Here is an 18,463-nt window from a genome sequence, read left to right as displayed (position 1 = left end):
TTTGCTTCTTTGAAATAGCACGTCTGATTGCCGGCGCAAGCGCCGTGTATGCGGTACTTGAGCGTAGCGCAGCGCCTTTTCAAAAACGTTAATGTTGGCCCCTTCCACCGCAAGTGCCTCCGACACGTGTCACTCGACCATCTTAGATTTTTTTTTGAAAAGAATCACGGTTATTTACTAGCTTGCTCGCAGTCATTTCAGTATATTCTCGGTAAAACAGGATTTCTCACTTGACGTGCTTCCAAAATTTGCTGAAGTACGTGAAACACGATTCCGCGAGAGAGTTACCATAAAAGTGATTTTAGTGTGTCATGCTGCAAAACCTCGGCTGGGGAACCTCGAAAGGTTTTTCTAAATTTTTTTTTTATGTAGTAGCGTTTCTTTGCAATTTCGGTCGAAAAAAGGACTTTAACCACCCCAAATTTTGACATAGATTGGCCAAATTGACAATTTTTACTGGTAAAATGACTACCGATTTGTTTACTGTAATTATTTTACTTGACTAAAACTTCGAGTGTGTGGTTTGAAGCTTCTCGGAGAGGCGTATCTGTCGGAATGTAAAGAAGAGAGAAAGACGGGCTGCAGTAAAAATTGCGAATTTCGAAAGCACTCACTCTAGCTCCCGGCACGCTCTGGGAAGTATGGCAGGAAGACAAGGCAAAGACAACATTTATTATGGCTTTTATTGCTGCACAACCCCGTCAAGCCCTCAGGTGCTGAAGAAGTTCACGTGACAGTCCGACGCTGGCGCGTTCCGACTGCATGACGCGCGGCAGCTGCATCGAGTGGAGCAGACGACGACACGTCGTGTGTCACTTGCTGGGCAAAAGTGAGCCCCAGCGTTTATTCAGCACTGGTTTTATACACGTTGTGAACAGGCGGGTAACGCCCTTATCACATGGGGGCGTATCGTGCCATGAACACAGAGCGCGCTGCATGCTGAGCAGATTAGATACAGATTACGATACATCCCCCTTCGTAACGAAAAAAAAAAAACTAAGGACAAGGAGCGCTTTTAGCTCGGGAGAACAAAAAGAAAGTTAAAGAATCACTGCACATCCAAAACTACAGCAAAGATCAGAGCACTGAATACAGTCACGGCACTTGTTGAAAGTTCGCGTCATACATTAAGCGCCGAGGTGGTCTGCGTTGTCTTGTAGTCCTTGGAGCAGCTGCTTGTTGCAGAACTGTCGGCACAATGCTCGCTGTGCTGTTTGGGTTTTGCGCCGCCTCTGGGTCGTGTTGTGTGCTGGCAGGGGCAGCGTATTCTTGAAAAACACCTTCGTCGTCGTGAGGAGGACCGCTAAGGCGAAAAGATTCTCTGGTTGGCAGCAGATGCTCGCGGTTGCGTCGCAAGAGTTGCCCGTCTTCAGTCATGACAACGTATGACCTTGGTTGACCAGACGACTGAAGAACCCGAGCCTTTCTTCTCCATGATGAGCTGTCTTTTATTCTGACCGTTTCGCCGTTGTTGAGCGGTGCGAGTGGCCCTCTTGAGTAGTCTTTTTGCTGGCGTTTGTCAACCCGCCGGCTTTGTCCGACCTGAACGGCTGGTAGAGTTGTTCGCAGCGAGCGTCCCTGTAATATTTCGGCTGGTGACCAGCCGCATTCCAGTGGAGTTGACCTGTAAGCGAGAAGACCAAGCCAAAAGTCTTGTTTAGCTTCAGTTGTTTTCTTCAAGATTCCCTTGACTACTTGTACCCCCTTTTCGGCGAGTCCGTTGGAGCGGGGAAAATACGGGCTTGAGGTCACGTGTTTGAAATCGTACACTTTTGAGAACATGGCAAATTCTCTACTGGAAAACTGAGGCCCGTTATCAGTGCATACCTCTACAGGTATGCCATATCTGGAAAATATGGCACTTGCTGCATCTACAGTAGTTTTTGCTGAAGTGTCTACGAGCTGTTGGACTTCGGGAAAATTCGATAGGGCATCATAAACACACAAGTAGGACCGACCTGCGTGGCTAAAAATGTCCATGCCGACGCGGTACCATGGTTGGTCTGGAACCGGACGCATAATCAAAGGCTCTTGCGGCAACTTGTAAGCGTACGTTTTACATACAGAACATGCCTGTGCAAACGTCTCGATATCAGTGTTCATTCCTGGCCAGAACACCAGGCGCCGTGCCCTTTCTTTGCACTTGTTAATTCCCATGTGGCCTTGATGAGTTCTTGCCAACATATCGCGCCTCATACTGGCCGGAATGACAATCTTACAGCCTTTCAAGAGAACCCCTTTTACTTCCGATAGCTCAGCGGCAAAAGGCTTGAACGGTCCTTCAATTGGTTGCCCGTTCTCCAGGTGCTTTAGCACAGCGGCGAGCTGCGTGTCCTTTCGTGTCTCGGAAGCCAGTTTTTTCCACGTGGTTTCGCTGACAAGAGAATCAACCACACTTACTGCGTGCACTTCGACGTCGTCGTTGTTGTTGTCTGCGTTATCTGCTGCGCCCTTAACGGAAGCCCTGGACAGCATGTCCGCCAGTAGAAGCTGTTTTCCTGGAACATAATGCATTAAAATGTCATAGCGTAGCAGACGCAAAAAAAATCGCTGCAGTCTTGGCGGCATGTCACCGATCGCCTTCTGCGATATGGAGATCAACGGACGATGGTCAGTCTCAACGACAACCTTCCGCCCATACATGAAATGGTGAAATTTCTCGCAGCCGAAAACTATGGCCATTGCTTCCTTTTCAGTTTGTGAATAGCGTTGCTGCGTATCAGTAAGCACTCTGGAGGCGTACGCAACCGGTTTCCATGCACCGTTGTGATACTGCAGCAAGGCAGCACCGATTCCGTTTTGTGACGCATCGCATGATAACCTGGTTTCTTTTTCAGGGTCAAAAACTGATAGCAAGGGCTGCTTGCTAAGGCTGTCGCACAGCGCTCTCCACTCTTTTTCGTGATTTGCCGACCATTCGAAAACAGTGTCTTTTTTTAGCAAGCTTCTGAGAAGCGTTGTCCTTTCTGCTAGTGTTGGCAAAAACTTTCCAAAATAGTTCACGACACCCAGCATGCGTTGAACTGCTAGTTTATCACTAGGGGGTGCCATCTGCAACATGCACTCAACATGGGATGCATTTGGACGGATTCCTTCTTCGTTTATCACGTCGCCCAGGAATTCAATTTGTTGAACGCCAAACTCGCACTTTGCTGGATTGAACGTAAGGCCCGCACGTTCTGCCGCTTCTAGCGCTGATCTTAGACGTTGGTCGTGCTCTTGTTGGGAATTGCCCCACACGAGTATGTCATCGACATACACTCTAACGCCAGGAAGCGCGTCAAAAATTTCACTTAGGGTTTGCTGAAATACTTCGGACGCTGATGATATTCCGAAAGGCAGTCGCAAAAATCGATAGCGGCCGAAGGGTGTCGCAAAAGTGCATATCCTAGACGTCTCGTCATCTAAGGGAATTTGGTGAAACCCTGCGTTTGCATCTAGGCGAGTGAATACTCTTGCGCCGGCCAGCTCGGCCTCTATGTCTTCCCGCCTCGGCATCGCGTAGTGCTCGCGCTTGAGGCACTCATTTTCCTGGGGTCCATGCAGACTCGCAGCTTCCCGTCTTTCTTTCGTACGATAACAAGGGGACTCACCCAGTCTGTTGGCTCAGTGACTTTTGCAATTATTCCGGCTTGTTCCATACGTGACAACTCCTCCCGAAGTGGCTCCTCTAAAGCCAGTGGCACTCGACGAGGTCTCTGAACCACTGGCGTGGCGTCCTTGCGAAGCACCATGTGGTATACTCGTTTGACGCAGCCGGTGCCAGTGAAAAGGTGACGAAAGCTGGCAACCACTTCTTCAGAGCTGTTTTGCGACACGCTGTTCACGCGTGAAATCAGTCCCAGGCGTTCACTCGCCTCAAGTCCTAGGATTGCTTGGCGCCCCTTTCGTGCCACGAAAAAGCTCAGCATGGCAATGCAACCATTTAAAGAGACTTCGGCCCGCATGACGCCAATGTGTTTGATTACATCTCCGCCGTAGGAGCGTAAAATCGCGCTGCTGGGGTACAGGGGCGGCTGTGGGTTCATTTTGGCGTATAATCCATAAGGCAACAAATTTGCCTGCGATCCCGTGTCAACCTTTAACTGAACTGCCACGTTCTTGATTTGGACTTCCACCGTCCAGTCATGCTTGCTGGACACATTCTTTGCGGATACGTCGAGAATCTCGAAATCGTCTTGGCCGCTTTGCAACTCGCCAACAACTGCCGTCGCTTTACAACATCTGGCAAAGTGGTTTTTCCGCTGACATCTCCGGCACGTTTTTCCAAAAGCAGGGCACCTTCTTGGGGAGTGTTTTCCGCCGCAGTTTCGGCAGTCATAACGTGTCTTCTCGGTTTTCGCGGCTCGTGCTAGTCCTGCTGATAGGATGCACTTGGTGTTCCTGGTTCCACATTTCCTTGCGAGTTGCTGATGCTTCAGCTGCTTTACAGGCTTGTTCTGATTTCTGCAGGGTCAAGTTGTTGTCCCTGAGGAGCTTTTCACGTACCGTGTCGTCATTTATCCCGAACACAATTTGGTCCCTGACCATCGATTCCGCCAAAGCTCCAAAGTTGCAAGCACGTGCTTGATTCTTCAGGTCTCGTAAGAAATGCTCCACTGGTTCGCCAGCAGCTTGGATTCTTCTCCTGAACATATACCGCTCGTGAACCTCATTGGTCTGTGCAATGCAATACTCATCAAATTTTTTCACCACTGTGGCATAGTCGTCGTTCTTCTCGCCTGCTGCAAACGTGAAGGTGTTAAAGACTTCAATGGCCTCTGCGCCCGCGACGCTCAAAAGCAACGCTGTCTTCTTGGACTCAGTCCGAGGCTTTTCTGCGACCTCTGACGCCGTGAGGAAAATTTCAAACCTTTGTTTGAAGAGCTGCCAGTTCTTGCGCAGGTCGCCTGTTGTAAGGAGCGGCTCCGGTGCTTTGAGGAAATCCATTTTCCGCCACAGGATCGCTGGTCTTCACGCGTCGTGCAGGAAGTGCATTGCCATGCTAACCACTTCTGACACCATGCATCGAGTGGAGCAGACGACGACACGTCGTGTGTCACTTGCTGGGCAAAAGTGAGCCCCAGCGTTTATTCAGCACTGGTTTTATACACGTTGTGAACAGGCGGGTAACGCCCTTATCACATGGGGGCGTATCGTGCCATGAACACAGAGCGCGCTGCATGCTGAGCAGATTAGATACAGATTACGATACATAAAAGTTACCATAAAAGTGAACCTACTGTTTGATTCTCATACACATACGCGCCTTTTTGCTTCTTTGAAATAGCACGTCTGATTGCCGGCGCAAGCGCCGTGTATGCGGTACTTGAGCGTAGCGCAGCGCCTTTTCAAAAACGTTAATGTTGGCCCCTTCCACCGCAAGTGCCTCCGACACGTGTCACTCGACCATCTTAGATTTTTTTTTGAAAAGAATCACGGTTATTTACTAGCTTGCTCGCAGTCATTTCAGTATATTCTCGGTAAAACAGGATTATTTGTCACTTGACGTGCTTCCAAAATTTGCTCAAGTACGTGAAACACGATTCCGCGAGAGAGTTACCATAAAAGTGATTTTAGTGTGTCATGCTGCAAAACCTCGGCTGGGGAACCTCGAAAGGTTTTTCTAAATTTTTTTTTTATGTAGTAGCGTTTCTTTGCAATTTCGGTCGAAAAAAGGACTTTAACCACCCCAAATTTTGACATAGATTGGCCAAATTGACCATTTTTACTGGTAAAATGACTACCGATTTGTTTACTGTAATTATTTTACTTGACTGTAAAACTTCGAGTGTGTGGTTTGAAGCTTCTCGGAGAGGCGTATCTGTCGGAATGTAAAGAAGAGAGAGAAAGACGGGCTGCAGTAAAAATTGCGAATTTCGAAAGCACTCACTCTAGCTCCCGGCACGCTCTGGGAAGTATGGCAGGAAGACAAGGCAAAGACAACATTTATTATGGCTTTTATTGCTGCACAACCCCGTCAAGCCCTCAGGTGCTGAAGAAGTTCACGTGACAGTCCGACGCTGGCGCGTTCCGACTGCATGACGCGCGGCAGCCATCGCGCTATATGGTGAAGTCGTAGTAGGGAAATATTTCTAGCATGATGCAGAGGTCACATTTAAAGATGCATATATCGCTTAAAACAAGATATATTCTAAAATCTTGAAACGATTATTAGTACGTGCAGAGATATAATGAAGCCTGTGTAAGTGTATTTCCTTTCGAATGCCTGTTTTACCATGAAATATTTGATGAAGGAGTTTCAGTCAGCGTGTTGCAAATATCACAAAAGAAAAGGGCAGGTTTGTACGCGAGCAGGGCGAAACGTAAAGCCAGTAGAAGAGTCACAGACGCCTCCTGCACAGAGGCGTTATTGGATTGGACAAACTTTAATAAAGGTCCTGCAGGACGCACGCCAGCGCGCAGTGGGCGTCTCCCACGCAGGGACCGACAGGGAGTATCTGGCGGCCGCTGCGCGATCCTGGTGTACGGCCCATTGATCGTCTTGTAGTACCGGGCTTCGTAGGATGTTCTCCCATCGTCGGAGACAGAGGCGTCAGTACAATAAAATCATGGTCGGAAATCACGGCTAATGCAACAACCAGGCCAGAGAAACAAGCAGCAAACGTCCAGAGCAATTATAGATCTGGAAGTGGCACTGTCGCTCGCTCCACAGGAAAGCGGTGGCTCTCCAACTGTTCATAGTAAAAGCCCAAGTCGCTCCGGATGCGATATGCTTGCAGGAGAGGGGTGCAAGACCAGTCAAACTGCAATGGCGACCCTCAAAATCCAAGAGTAGCGACGTTGGTGAGCAAGTAGATCACGGCCAAAACGATCGACCCAAATTTCGAGAGAGAAGACACCATTTGTCAGCTGATTAGCATTTACCAAACAAATGGGCCAAAAAGCACATGCTAATACCAAATATTTACAGCCCTCCAAAAAACATCGGTACTGACATCCCACAAATTTTTGTGCAAACCACACTTCTTGCGGGTACCAAACTGGTGATTGTGGGACACTTCAGTGCTCCGCGCAAAGAATGGGGATACCACAAAGACACACCAAAGGGAAGAATGATGAAAAATATCATGGAAGACATGAACCTAACGCTCATCACTCCTCCGGCCACTCCAACACGAACCAGAACCAATGTGAGCAGAGACGCGGCCCCGGGTCTGGTAATTACACAATATTAAAAGTGCAGCGTGGACGAATCTGGTTGAAACTTGGCAAGAGATCACTATAGATCATCAGCATATCGGCCGACTCACCCAAAATACGGAAAGTAATTGGAGAAGCGGCGCTGACAGACTGGAATTTATTCCCTAAGTACAATATCAAATAGCTAACTACGAGGAAAGTCGCACCGGTATAGCGGGATGGAAAGGACTCATTAAGAACAATCACGAGTCCACCTCTGAAAACATCACCAGAACGGCGGAAACTCCAGTGGTGGATGGACATCTCGTGAATATGTGGGACGAGAGACAAAAACTAATAAAGAGATTGAAACTACAAATACTAAACAAGAATCAGGATCGCCCAAATGTCGGAAGAAGCCAGTGAATACGCAGCGAACATGTCACAAGACGGGCGGATACAATTTTGCACCATGCAAGCTCCAAAATACACTGGGCACAGCCAGAACATGGTCCACATTGCTTAGCATGCTAGACACTACCAGCACAAAAACAGAAAAGAGCAGAAGGATGCAAAGAATTGCGGACGATTTCACAGGAACGAACGAATTGATAGAAAAGCTTAAAGAACGATACATCGGAGTGGAAAGAGGGACAAATCCCACCCAAGCCCCCACCAGCGAGGTATCCCAACACAGTAAACAACACTACTAGAGAATAAGGTGGCCAACCTAACGATCAACTGGACGCTTCCATAAGCAGGGCCGAAGTTTTTTGCGGCAGCACACGGAGCCAAGAAACACACCGCCTCGTGAACGGACGGAATCACAAACGCCGTCATTCGGAACCTAGACAGCAGCCCATTGGAATGAATCACGGATATTTTCAGTTCGGAAAATTGGGAAAAGAGGAAGGTACCTCCGGAATGGGGAAGGATGCCATGGTCATCTCGATCGCTAAACCAGTTAAAACGGCATCTCTCAACGCCTTAAGACCCATATCACTCACGTCGTGCGTGAGTCAGCTGTTCAAACGAGGGCTGCAAACCAGGTTACAAAATTATATGGAAGAGGACAATCTATTCCCGCTTACTATGATTGGCTTGAGATCAATATTCTCAACAGAAGACACCTTCCTACTCCGCAAACTTACTGGAATGAATTAGATATGGAAATGAAAATTTGATCTTAGCACTAGACCTCAAGGGGGCTTTCATAACGTCTCCCGCGAGGCCGTGCTAAAGGAACTCGAAAAAAATCAATTGTGGGAAAAGAGTTTTTGACCACGTCCAATCCTTTTCTCCTTAATAGGACGGCCACCATATGCATAGGATAGACGAGCTCCGCACAATGCAAAATACCAAACAAGGGAACGCCACAAGGGGCAATCATATAGCCGATTCTCGTCAACGGGACGCTGCATGGCCTGGCCAGAGAGATAGGATTCGGCAACTCGGATACATATATGCGGATGACATCACTTTCTGGGCCACAGAGGGCTCGTTCGAGGAGGAGCAAACACTTCAGAGAGCTGCAAACGCTGTCGCAGGGTTTGCACCCTGAGCGCGACGTTCGGGAAGACATGGCCCACTTAATCTAATTTTTTCGGCTTATTCACGTTAAGACGAACTGTAACGTCACCCGCCGCGATATCCTATAGTAATGTCTATGGCGTTTTGCTGCTGTGCTCGAGGTCGTGCGTTTGATGCTGGCCTTGACGGTTGCATTTCGATGAAGGCGGAATGCAAAAGCACGCGTACACTTAGATTTAGGGGTACGTTAAATGCCCCCAAGTGGTCAAAATTAATCCGAAGTGCCCCACTACCGCGGGCTCCATTATCGAACGTGTTTCTGGCTCGTGAAACCCCACAATTTGCATATTTCGTTTAACTCTGATGCCCGCTCTGAATATAAACCAATAGCTCTCATGCTTTGAGCTACCCCAGGTACTTGGCCCAGGCATGGACCAGTGCTGTGCGATGGTTCGCGCCACAGACTAGTGCTACTCGCGGGTGCCGCGCGACAAAGGTACTTGTTAGAAACCGTTCTGAGAGACACTGGGCTGAACGAGATACTTTAATTAGTTTGTGTGTTGTGGTGTGTTTTGTGTTAGTTGGGTGTCCGGATCTGCAGCATGCCTATCATTCCATTTCTCATCCTGCTCATCTGGAGTAGCATGCTATATACGCGTGCCACCAGGCTGACCCCTCCGGGATTCATTAAAGAGAACCTCTCCCTCTCCGAAGCTGTTGACACAGCTTGCTGCAATAGACGGGTTTACTGCGCTTGCACATAAGAAACAAAAATAAAAAAAATAAAATGTCGGCAAGTAAGGGCCTTCTTTACTCTCCTAGCCTTAATGTACGGAGCGCATAAAATGACAGAGACGCAATTGTTCGGGCCTGCCTTGTGACGCACATGTCGGCGCTCCTTCGACAGAACTTCAACTTGTTTGCGGAGAGTGCGGGCGGCTGAAGAATACAGCGACACTTCTGTTTCCATGAATTTCATTCTTTTTTTTTTTTACTTCGCGAAGGAAGGAAAAAGAGAACAAAGTGAAACACGCGGCGCCGCTCGCTCGTGCTTCGCAGCCTATCGCTCATGGTCGACACATGCGCAAGAACCGAGCAGTAGAAAGGAAGGCAGGGGAGGGGAGGAGGTACTGAACCGAGTATGTCTGACACTGGTGTCGACGTCATTGTTTCCAAAGGTGGTGCTGCTTCATTTTATTTTATTTTTTCCCCTGCCGTGTCAGACGCGTCCGCACAATGACCGCGGGCGAGAGCACGCGCGTGCGTTTCTGTCGCGCCCGCTGCAAATCGCCGTTTCGAAAGCGCGGCCTTATTCTCGCGCTGTCGCCTTGAGGTGTCTCCTTCCACATGATGACCATTCTTGCGTCGCTTAGCTCGGCCGCTCGAAGAAACGCCGGCTTGAAGCTACGCGGACATGCTCGCGCACATGCGCCACATCGTCGGCCGCATGATTTATGCGCGGCTGTTGGTCGGCCGCGCTCTCCTTAGCACGGCGCGAAAGTGCGCGCCAGGACACGGCGAACAATGGGCCGGGGGAGGGAGACGGTGCCGCCTGTTGACAAGTCGCCCGCTTCTTGCGCGCTTGCGCATCACGCGGTGAGCCTCGGCCGCGGCGCCGCTGTCGGAGTGTGCCCGGCTATTGTTTGCACTAATCTCCGGGCATTGTGGCCCGAGGATAAGTTATTCGCGCCGGGCACGCGCTTCTGCGCGTCGAACGTTCAATGCGAAGCGCCCGCGGCCCGCGCGTCTCTGTTGCGACAGCGGAGCGCCCACGAGAGCGACGCTTCGTGGCGCGGAGACGAGCGCGCGACGCCGGAAACGCGTCCCCCCCCCCCCACCCTCCCCCCGAGTCCGCCGCTGATGGAGTCCAGGCCGTGTACGCGAGCCTCGGGTCATAACGGGAGAAATGCTTGTGGGGTAAACGGGCTAACGATGCTCGTGGCCTTGCTGTTAACGGCAGATTAGCTTTGGCCTGCGCACCGCTTATCCGTTATGCTGCGAGGAAACAAGCCGCATATTACTCGCGCGACGCCTGTCGGAGCGGAAGCAGCACGATCACCGTGACGTCAGCGTGCCGGCTATGTGAAACGACAGGGTGTATCGCTGCCTTAAACGGGGGCTCGATGAGGCTAAGAATTGCTTTTCAGGAGAAGCCATTCTTGGGCGACCTTATTGCACCGATGAATCGCTTGCTCTTTCCTCTCTGCAGGTATACCCCTATAGGTATGTCGTAGTGTCTAACCTGCTCTTCCGCCTCGAGTCTCCCGCGTGTTCCTGGATGCACAATCCTGGTCTTAAATCTACGTAAAGTTGTTCCAGCCTATATAAATGTGCCGATCACCAGCTTTCTTTATTATAATTCTGTCATGTGGCAATTCAAACGAATCGATTTGCCGAGTACCCGAGAGACTGTGAGGGCTCCTCGCTGCGTAGCCCTGATAATGTACTACGTAACGCACCTATCGTTGTCGATCCAAGTCACTTTCGGGGACTACCTCGCTAAAACGAGAGCGGTGAATGTAAATGCATTATCCACTTTCACGAGCAAGCCTGATAAGGGAACGTCCGCCGAAAATCTGGAGAAGCACGCCCGCAATAATTTCAAACGTCATGTACGCTCATCCACTATAACAGCCTTTGAAGAAGTAGCGTTGATCGCGGGCTACTCTTGGGTAAAGCCTTTATGGAGCGCGTTTCGTATACGCAAATCGTACTTGTCAATTACATATGCTGCTCGTGCGCTACTCGCATCTCGCGACGTACTGAACCAAACAGCGTGCATGAACGTACGTGAACCAAACAGCGTACGTGAACCAAACAGCGTACGTGAACCAAACATGCATGCCATCCACGCTGTTCCTGACCTCCGTCCATTAAACAGCGTTCGCGAGTGGCCGTTGCACGAATGGGTGACCAGCACGCCCGCGCGTAAGGTGACGTCACGACAGGAAGTTATCGCTCAGTCTGTCTCTCCGCTCGTTGCAATTAGAGATCCGGTCAGATGTGGCGGCCGACCGGAGGGCGCGTGCCCTTCCTGGAAGTGGCGCAGCTCTGGCGTGAATTAGAGGCGATTCTCGCGCGCATTATCTTCGCAGTGACGAGTTCCCGTCGGCGAAGGCCGCCGTGCCGGCATCACGTCACGGTCACGACGGCGCTGGCGCGTGTTATCGTGCGCCGCCTCTCTCCAATGTAGCCGCACCAGGTGGCCTGCTTCTGACCGTTAGCGTGGCGGTGCCCGCTCCCCCAATTTTGACGTTTCCCCCTTTTCTGTCTGCTGGTGCTGGGGAGGTTAGCCGCTGAATACATAAGCGCTGTTCGGACACACATCGTCCTCAAGCTCTGTCTAGACGTGCGTTTGTATTGCTGTGCTATGCCTGCAAACATATGTAGTTGCCGGAAAGCAGCACCCCATAAAATCATGCCTATACATAACGTTGTTTCAAGGCTCCATGTCTTCAGCTTATCGTTGGCGGTTCTGGTGTGCTCGGATTTCGATGCATGTCCGACTGCGCTTGTACTTGTGGCGCTTTATAGCGAATATTATAGCTGGTTTATTTTTCTCGGAAAATTCTTATTTGAACATATATCAACGTACGCAACGGCTCTGGTCGCAAATATCCCAGATTACGCTCAAGAACTTACTGAAAAAAGCCCCGCACGAGCTGGTCGAGGATCACGAAAAACTCTTCACTTCATATTCGTCAACACCTGATTCAGAGAAGACAGATGTTGCTTTTAGCGTAACACAGCGTCCCTTTATGTTAAGACAAGCCGCGTCACAGCGCAGTATAACATGCGTCTATGGCGGGTTTTCCGCTTGCTTAGAAGCTTAAAAGAGATTCGTTTCTGGCTGCGCACCATCTGGGTCCACTATAACGATGTGTCTTTTCTTCAGACACGTCTGACGCGGAGGTGTAAATTGATGCGCAGCCGCGGTATGATGTATCAGGGCTCTGTTTCCCGAGTCATCAGCTGTCTGACGTCAATGTGCTGCTCGAACAACGCCATTATTATTTTGAACGGCTACCTCCGTCACTTCTTATTTTGCATTTTTCAGACTATAGTATCCTCAAAGGCGTCGTATATCGCTCAAGTCGTTGCCTGAGAAAGATCAAGGCGTCGAAGAGGGGGAGGTTGAAGAGACGGATGCATGACGCAGGGTCGCGATGAGGCAGCGGTTCCCTTCGGCGCGGGTGAAGAAAGGGTTGTGGTGAGCCGATGGTGCGCTCGAGAGCACGTGACGTCACGAAAGCAGTCGACCTTCGCGCCGCGAACACCCTTTGATCATTAATCAAAGTCTGCCAAGCCCTATTATTTAAACCGCGCATACGAGCAGTGGTCGAACAAGCGTTCTGTTTACAAGACAAAGAGCCATCACGAGGCTATACGAGCCGTCCCTGCGCGCGAACGCCGCATGGCTGGGCGACGTGAGCGGTCTGCGCGATCACGTTCCCCGGTTACGCTCGCTCGTGCGGGTAGAAATAACGCGAGGAGGCAAAAGACAGTTCGGAGCGCGCGTCTGCTGCAAGGTTCTTCTCTGCCCAAATAGCCAAGTGGAAGGAAGAGAGAGAGAAAAAAAAAATCTTCCACGTTGGCGGCATAACAAATCGAACTTTATCGGCTCTGCCCATCTATCTCCGAGCTTTGAAAGGCCACAAAGCAAGGAGGATTTCAGTGGCTCTAGTCACAATGGCGCAAGGCCAACCGGTTTCCAGCGCTGTGGTCTATCGGCGTGCTCGAACAGGAATAAGAATCAAGCGCGCCGTTTGATTGAAAGCGCGTATCAGGGAGGAGCCAAAGGGAACGCTCCTCAAGAGGCGCGCGGCGCACTAAATAATAATGCGCCGATGGCGACGCGGAAACGGGCGCGTCTGCCTCGCATACTAACGGGGCCGCCGCCGCGTGCCCCCAACCGGCCTGTCATGTTCTTGCCAGCCCGTCGCGGGCGTCCACAACGCGGCGTAGGAGGCGCGTTATTCCGCGCGGGTGTCGTCCTTGCTCAACCGCGTTAATTTACGGTCAGATTAAGGAACAGGGTGTCGTGTTGCAAGCCTTTCTGTCGGGCTGGACGTCGCTCGAATCGCGCCCGACATCGAGGACGCGCATTCCCCCGTCCGAGTACCGTAAGCAAGGCTTGCGTCACGCCGGTTATTTATTACTTGCTGCACTGAACAGGCGTAACGGAATTAAATGTGAATTCTAGGGCCGAACCATTTTCGAGATTAGCTTTTTTTCTTCCACCTCTATCTCTCGTGGGCGCCTCAGAATATTTTCCGCTCTCTATACCGGCGTCCCTCGTGGCACAGAATCGCGCATTCTCGTTGGTATTCCGTCATGGTCGACGGTCGACCTGCGACAAGAGTTACGAGGCCCGTCGCTTGGCACTACGGGGCCGGCAGCTCAGGCGTCGTGACCGGCCGCATCCGGGTGTCCTCCGCCATCACTCTGATCCGGCAGAGCGGACATCTTTCTTCTCTTACCTGTTCGCTCTATCCAACGTGTGTGTGTGTGTGCGTGTGTGTGGATTTCCGGGCTGCCGTGCTCACCGCGCGGAATGCTGGACGACGCGAGCGCGAAGGTCGATACCAAAATAAACCGCCTCCTTCATCTCCCGGCACCATTTAGATGAGCTACGTCCGCGATAACTCTACACGAAGAGTCGCTTAACGCAGCTACGCGTCGAGACCCAGACTTGTTGTTCGAGCCATTTTATGACCTGAATTCGTATAGGCCGTTGTGCGATGTCTGCATCATCCTTTTAATGTCCACTTATCTGTACAACAATAACTACGAGGATGACGCTGACGCCAACATCAAAATGCCTTACTTTGTTAGGCAATAAACTTATTCAAGCTGCCATATCGTTTGGTAACTTAAAAACCGAAGTTCTTAAGGGCCAACATTAAGCCCAGCAGAAAGGTAAGACTAGCCAGTTTGGTGGTATCGGGCATGCTGTTTTAATACCCATTCATAAGTCTGTTCGCTGCAGCAATGGATCGCACTGTAAGAGACGTCAGCTTTACTGCTCACACGCACTGAAACCAACGCTGATGTCACTGGCTCCAGTGGAGCGTATGAAACCGGCGCTGTTAGCATTTTAAATGCTGAATGCGAGTACATCGAGAAATAGCGGTGTGCAGTCCTGTAAAACCTTTTGTGTTGGGGGCGAAAACGGGTATCCGGTTTCGCAACTCGCAGAAAAAGGTTCGTGGGCTGCTACAACATGTTTATGCAATGGAGAGAACTGTAGGTTCCTTTCGTTTCTCACATATCGCGTTTGAGTTTGCGGACAATTATACATTTTACCGAAATGCACAAACGCTGAATGTCTTGTTCGGTTGTTTTTTTTTATGCATGCAGAAACGACGAGCACTTTTCGCAGCAGCAGTACGTGTTTACGTATGGTGTGCACGCTGACCTTGTGCAACAGTTATGCTGGTGTCGCACCGGTGGCATGGTGCTGTACCTTGCATACTCTACAGGTACCGATCCTGCAAGGTGGCGCTGCGGCTCCATGCTACACCAGCCGCTGGGGCCACGACGAAAATGAAACATTTATATGCATTTATATACATATAGAGTACATATACAACAGCTCGACTGCGCCGAACTTGAAGGCTAAGCTTAGGATTGTTTGTTCTGCCATGCTCAAGCACGCCCGTGCCTCATCATTGCAGCACACCCAGCCTAGTTAAACATTTGCAGATCTCGGGAACTCTTACCTAGGGATAATACATCAAAAGGGTCATCCCAAATCTTAATCGCGTCCCTCCAATTGTACTTCCTCCACTCACTAGGCTGTGTATTGCGGCGCTGCTGTCAACTGTGGAAAGGTTCAACGTAGCAGGTTTAAGAGGCGAGTTCACATTAGGCCGACACGGCTCCGATGCCGGCAACGACGCCGACGTGACCTACGACTACGAGTTGTCGCAATGTGACGGGCTTTCGTGCCAACAACGGCAAAGAAACAAATCTGTCGACACTCGTTCGACCGGTCTCCGGGCAATCGGCTGCTGATCGAAATCTTCGGGCCAGGAACGCAGCTGCTGCGTTGCCTGTGCTTGCATTTTTCTTAGTTGTGCTCAAGATGAATAATAATAAAAAAAAAGAAATCACCGACGATTACGATACTCCCTAATTCGAAATTTGAGCGCAGCTCTATATGTGTTTTCATTTCGCGATATATTGGCTGGCGCCGACAATCCGTCTCGTGCTGCACACATCGCAAACGGAGCGAAGTGTGGCGCGACCGCCTCGCTAATCGGGAGATTGCGAGAGGCAGCGCGTCCGCGACGCGTGGGCGCGATTCACAACAGCCGCCGCACGCATACCTCCGCTCAGGCAGCGCTTCGTTTCCATATATGGCATCGGTCGACGCGATCGGCGCATACCGTCGGTGAACAGACGACGGCGCGCTACTCTGGCGCCATCTCGGTAGTCGCCCCGCAGTGCCCGTCTTTCGCTGCACTACGATCACACACACACACAAACACACACACACACACACGCACACACACACACACACACACACACACACACACACACACACACACACACACACACACACATATATATATATATATATATATATATATATATATATATATATATATATATATATATATATATACCCACCATTACGCCACATTTTCGATATCTCTTTCATTTACACGCACTCTTGGTTGTTGGTTCTTATTTTTTCAAATCTATATTTGCGAACTGTAGGTATCACGTTTTCCTTCTCTTCGAGGGTTGCGTTCCACTCCAGTATCCAGTGCCTCGCATACGTGCCGTGCTCAGCGCGCAGCGCCCCATGTGTCCAGCGCGACTCTGTGTCATTGGGCTCGACGCAGTTTTAATTTCTTCTCAAAATTCACCACTCAGCCGGGAACTTAGGAATGTTGAGCGATTGCTGCGCCAGATTTCCCACCAGTAACATTAGTACGAAACTCCATGCCTAACAGCACGCCTGTTGGGTCTGTCCTGCCGTTGCAATCTCTCGTGAAACCTTAAAAGGGGGCGTTAAGATGCGCGCGCTATTGCTTCATCGAATACATAGAGAGCCGGCACTGGTACGAATGTTTCATCCAGTGAGCAGATCAGTGTCAGTCTATATATATATATAAACGGGATTGGAAAGGCAGGCAGGATAACCGGATAAGATTCTGGTTTGCTACCCTGCACTGGGGGAAGGGGAAATGAAAAACGGAAAGAACACCGGATGGAAAAGCTAAGAAACTGGCAAAGAACAACAAAAAGATAGGGAAGGTCGTGAACGTCCATGAGAACCACGATTTCTCCAATGGGCCACCCGAACGCAAAAATTTCCAGAGTGCCTTCACTGTCTTGTAGCGTGACGACTGTATACGTCGGCGTTCCAGGACTGTCTGCTTCGAAAGCCACCAGTCTTCAAGACGCCCCAGCGTCGTTGCGAGTGGCTGTCTGTGTGCGCTGTATCGGGGTCAATGACAAAGAATGTGTTGGATAGTTTCCTCGTCGCCGCAGTGGTCGCACGCACAACTGTCCTCCCATCCGATGCGTAAAGCAACCGACTTCGTAAGTGCGACGCCAAGCCACAGTCGGCAAAGTACCGTTCTCTCGGGTCAGGATAGTCCAGGTGGAGGATGAAGTTGCAGACAGGGGTCCAGTCGATGTAGACGTACTTGCTAGAAACTAGGTGTTTTCCACAACGATTGTTAGGCATCACATACAAATACTCGAAGTTTCGCTGCTGCGTCTGTTCTTGACAGCGGGAGTGGTTCCTGCAGCTTCATCGGCCTGTTCATTGCCCATTATGCGACAGTGGCTAGGGAGCCACTGAAATGTGAAGTGTCTTTGCTCGACGAGGCGATGAAGGAGCTCTCGGATTTCTAGCACTAGTTGTTCGTAGGGTCCACGGCGGAAGACGGAAAACAAGCAATGTAAGGTTGTCTTATAGTGGCTAAAAATGCTCCATTTTTGAGGTGGTTCCTCTCGAATTAGGCGCAGTGCGCTACGAAGAGCATCAAGTTCCGTGGCGGTCGATGTAGTCTGATGCAATGTCTTGAACTTCAAGGCGGTGACTTTCGCAGGAAAAATCACCGATCCTGCAGAACCGTCCACGGTGGTTGAACCATCAGTGTATAGATGGGTATGATCGTTGTATTTTTCGTACAGCAATAGCTGCGAAAGTTGTTTGATAGCTGGTGATGAGCGTTGTGCCTTCACTATAATTTCTAGAACTGCCACTCGAACTTGTGGCTGAGCCCTGAACCAAGGGGGAAGCAAAACACTAGCTGCAGCTGTGTAATCTGATGACAGCTATGCACGTTATGGCAGTATCGTCTGACAAAAAGAGGCGCGTGGTCGGTCTTCTGGCAGTGAGCCGAGATAGTGTAGAGTGGCGCGAGCAAGGTGCCTGACGTGTGCTCTGGGCGCTTCCATAACAATGTGAATCTTGGCTGGGTAGTCATGTGCAATTTCAATGGTTGATGATGTTGATGTACCAAGCGCCTGGGCCTGAACACTTTCGAGTGTACGGAGGTTATGTCTGAAGGTATTGTTCAGCACTTCCAAGCTCTACCTAGATACCCGAGAAACAGCGTCCGGTACAGTTGGGCATCATAACGTGTACTGAAGTACCCCAGGCTTTTGCTCCAAGAAACTTGAAAAGATGAGAGATGGCTGTCAGGCACTTCTTTAGGTAGGTCACATGGGGACTCCAACAGAAGACATGGTCGATGATTGCACGTAAAAAGCTGTGCGTCCTTGCATAAAATATATTTTGAACATTGATGGATATGGCGTACGAAGTCATTGGCTTCCTGCTAAA

At 50.2% G+C, this 18,463-nt stretch overlaps 2 protein-coding genes across 2 annotated transcripts in view; one reads left to right on the top strand and one right to left on the bottom strand.

The window, feature by feature from the left end:
• Nucleotides 1–18,463, top strand: part of LOC135906656 (protein tiptop-like) — a 455,200-nt gene that overhangs the window by 347,878 nt on the left and 88,859 nt on the right. The gene's annotated exons all lie outside the window — the stretch shown is intronic.
• Nucleotides 811–4,857, bottom strand: LOC135906668 (uncharacterized). The gene is made up of 3 exons (XM_065438207.1): nt 3,594–4,857; nt 2,401–2,498; nt 811–1,624 (listed from the first exon to the last, which is right to left on the bottom strand). The coding sequence occupies exons 1-3, from the start codon at nt 4,026–4,028 to the stop codon at nt 1,096–1,098; spliced, it is 1,062 nt and encodes a 353-aa protein (XP_065294279.1). The 5' UTR covers nt 4,029–4,857; the 3' UTR covers nt 811–1,095.

The sequence above is a fragment of the Dermacentor albipictus genome, chromosome 1 (assembly GCF_038994185.2).
Source record: "Dermacentor albipictus isolate Rhodes 1998 colony chromosome 1, USDA_Dalb.pri_finalv2, whole genome shotgun sequence".
Taxonomy (NCBI): Eukaryota; Metazoa; Arthropoda; class Arachnida; order Ixodida; family Ixodidae; genus Dermacentor; species Dermacentor albipictus.
Note: the sequence above shows the minus strand (reverse complement) of the source record. Positions and strands in the feature narration are given on the sequence as shown.

What these genes read in the sequence shown, in the direction of transcription:
- LOC135906668 (XM_065438207.1), bottom strand. Translation starts at nt 4,028, where the DNA reads ATGAACCCACAGCCGCCCCTGTACCCCAGCAGCGCGATTTTACGCTCC. An exon ending in TCACTGAGCCAACAGACTGG is followed by an intron (nt 2,499 to 3,593) that starts GTGAGTCCCCTT and finishes ATTATGTTCCAG; the next exon opens with GAAAACAGCTTCTACTGGCG. An exon ending in ACGACGTCGAAGTGCACGCA is followed by an intron (nt 1,625 to 2,400) that starts GTAAGTGTGGTT and finishes TCTCGCTTACAG; the next exon opens with GTCAACTCCACTGGAATGCG.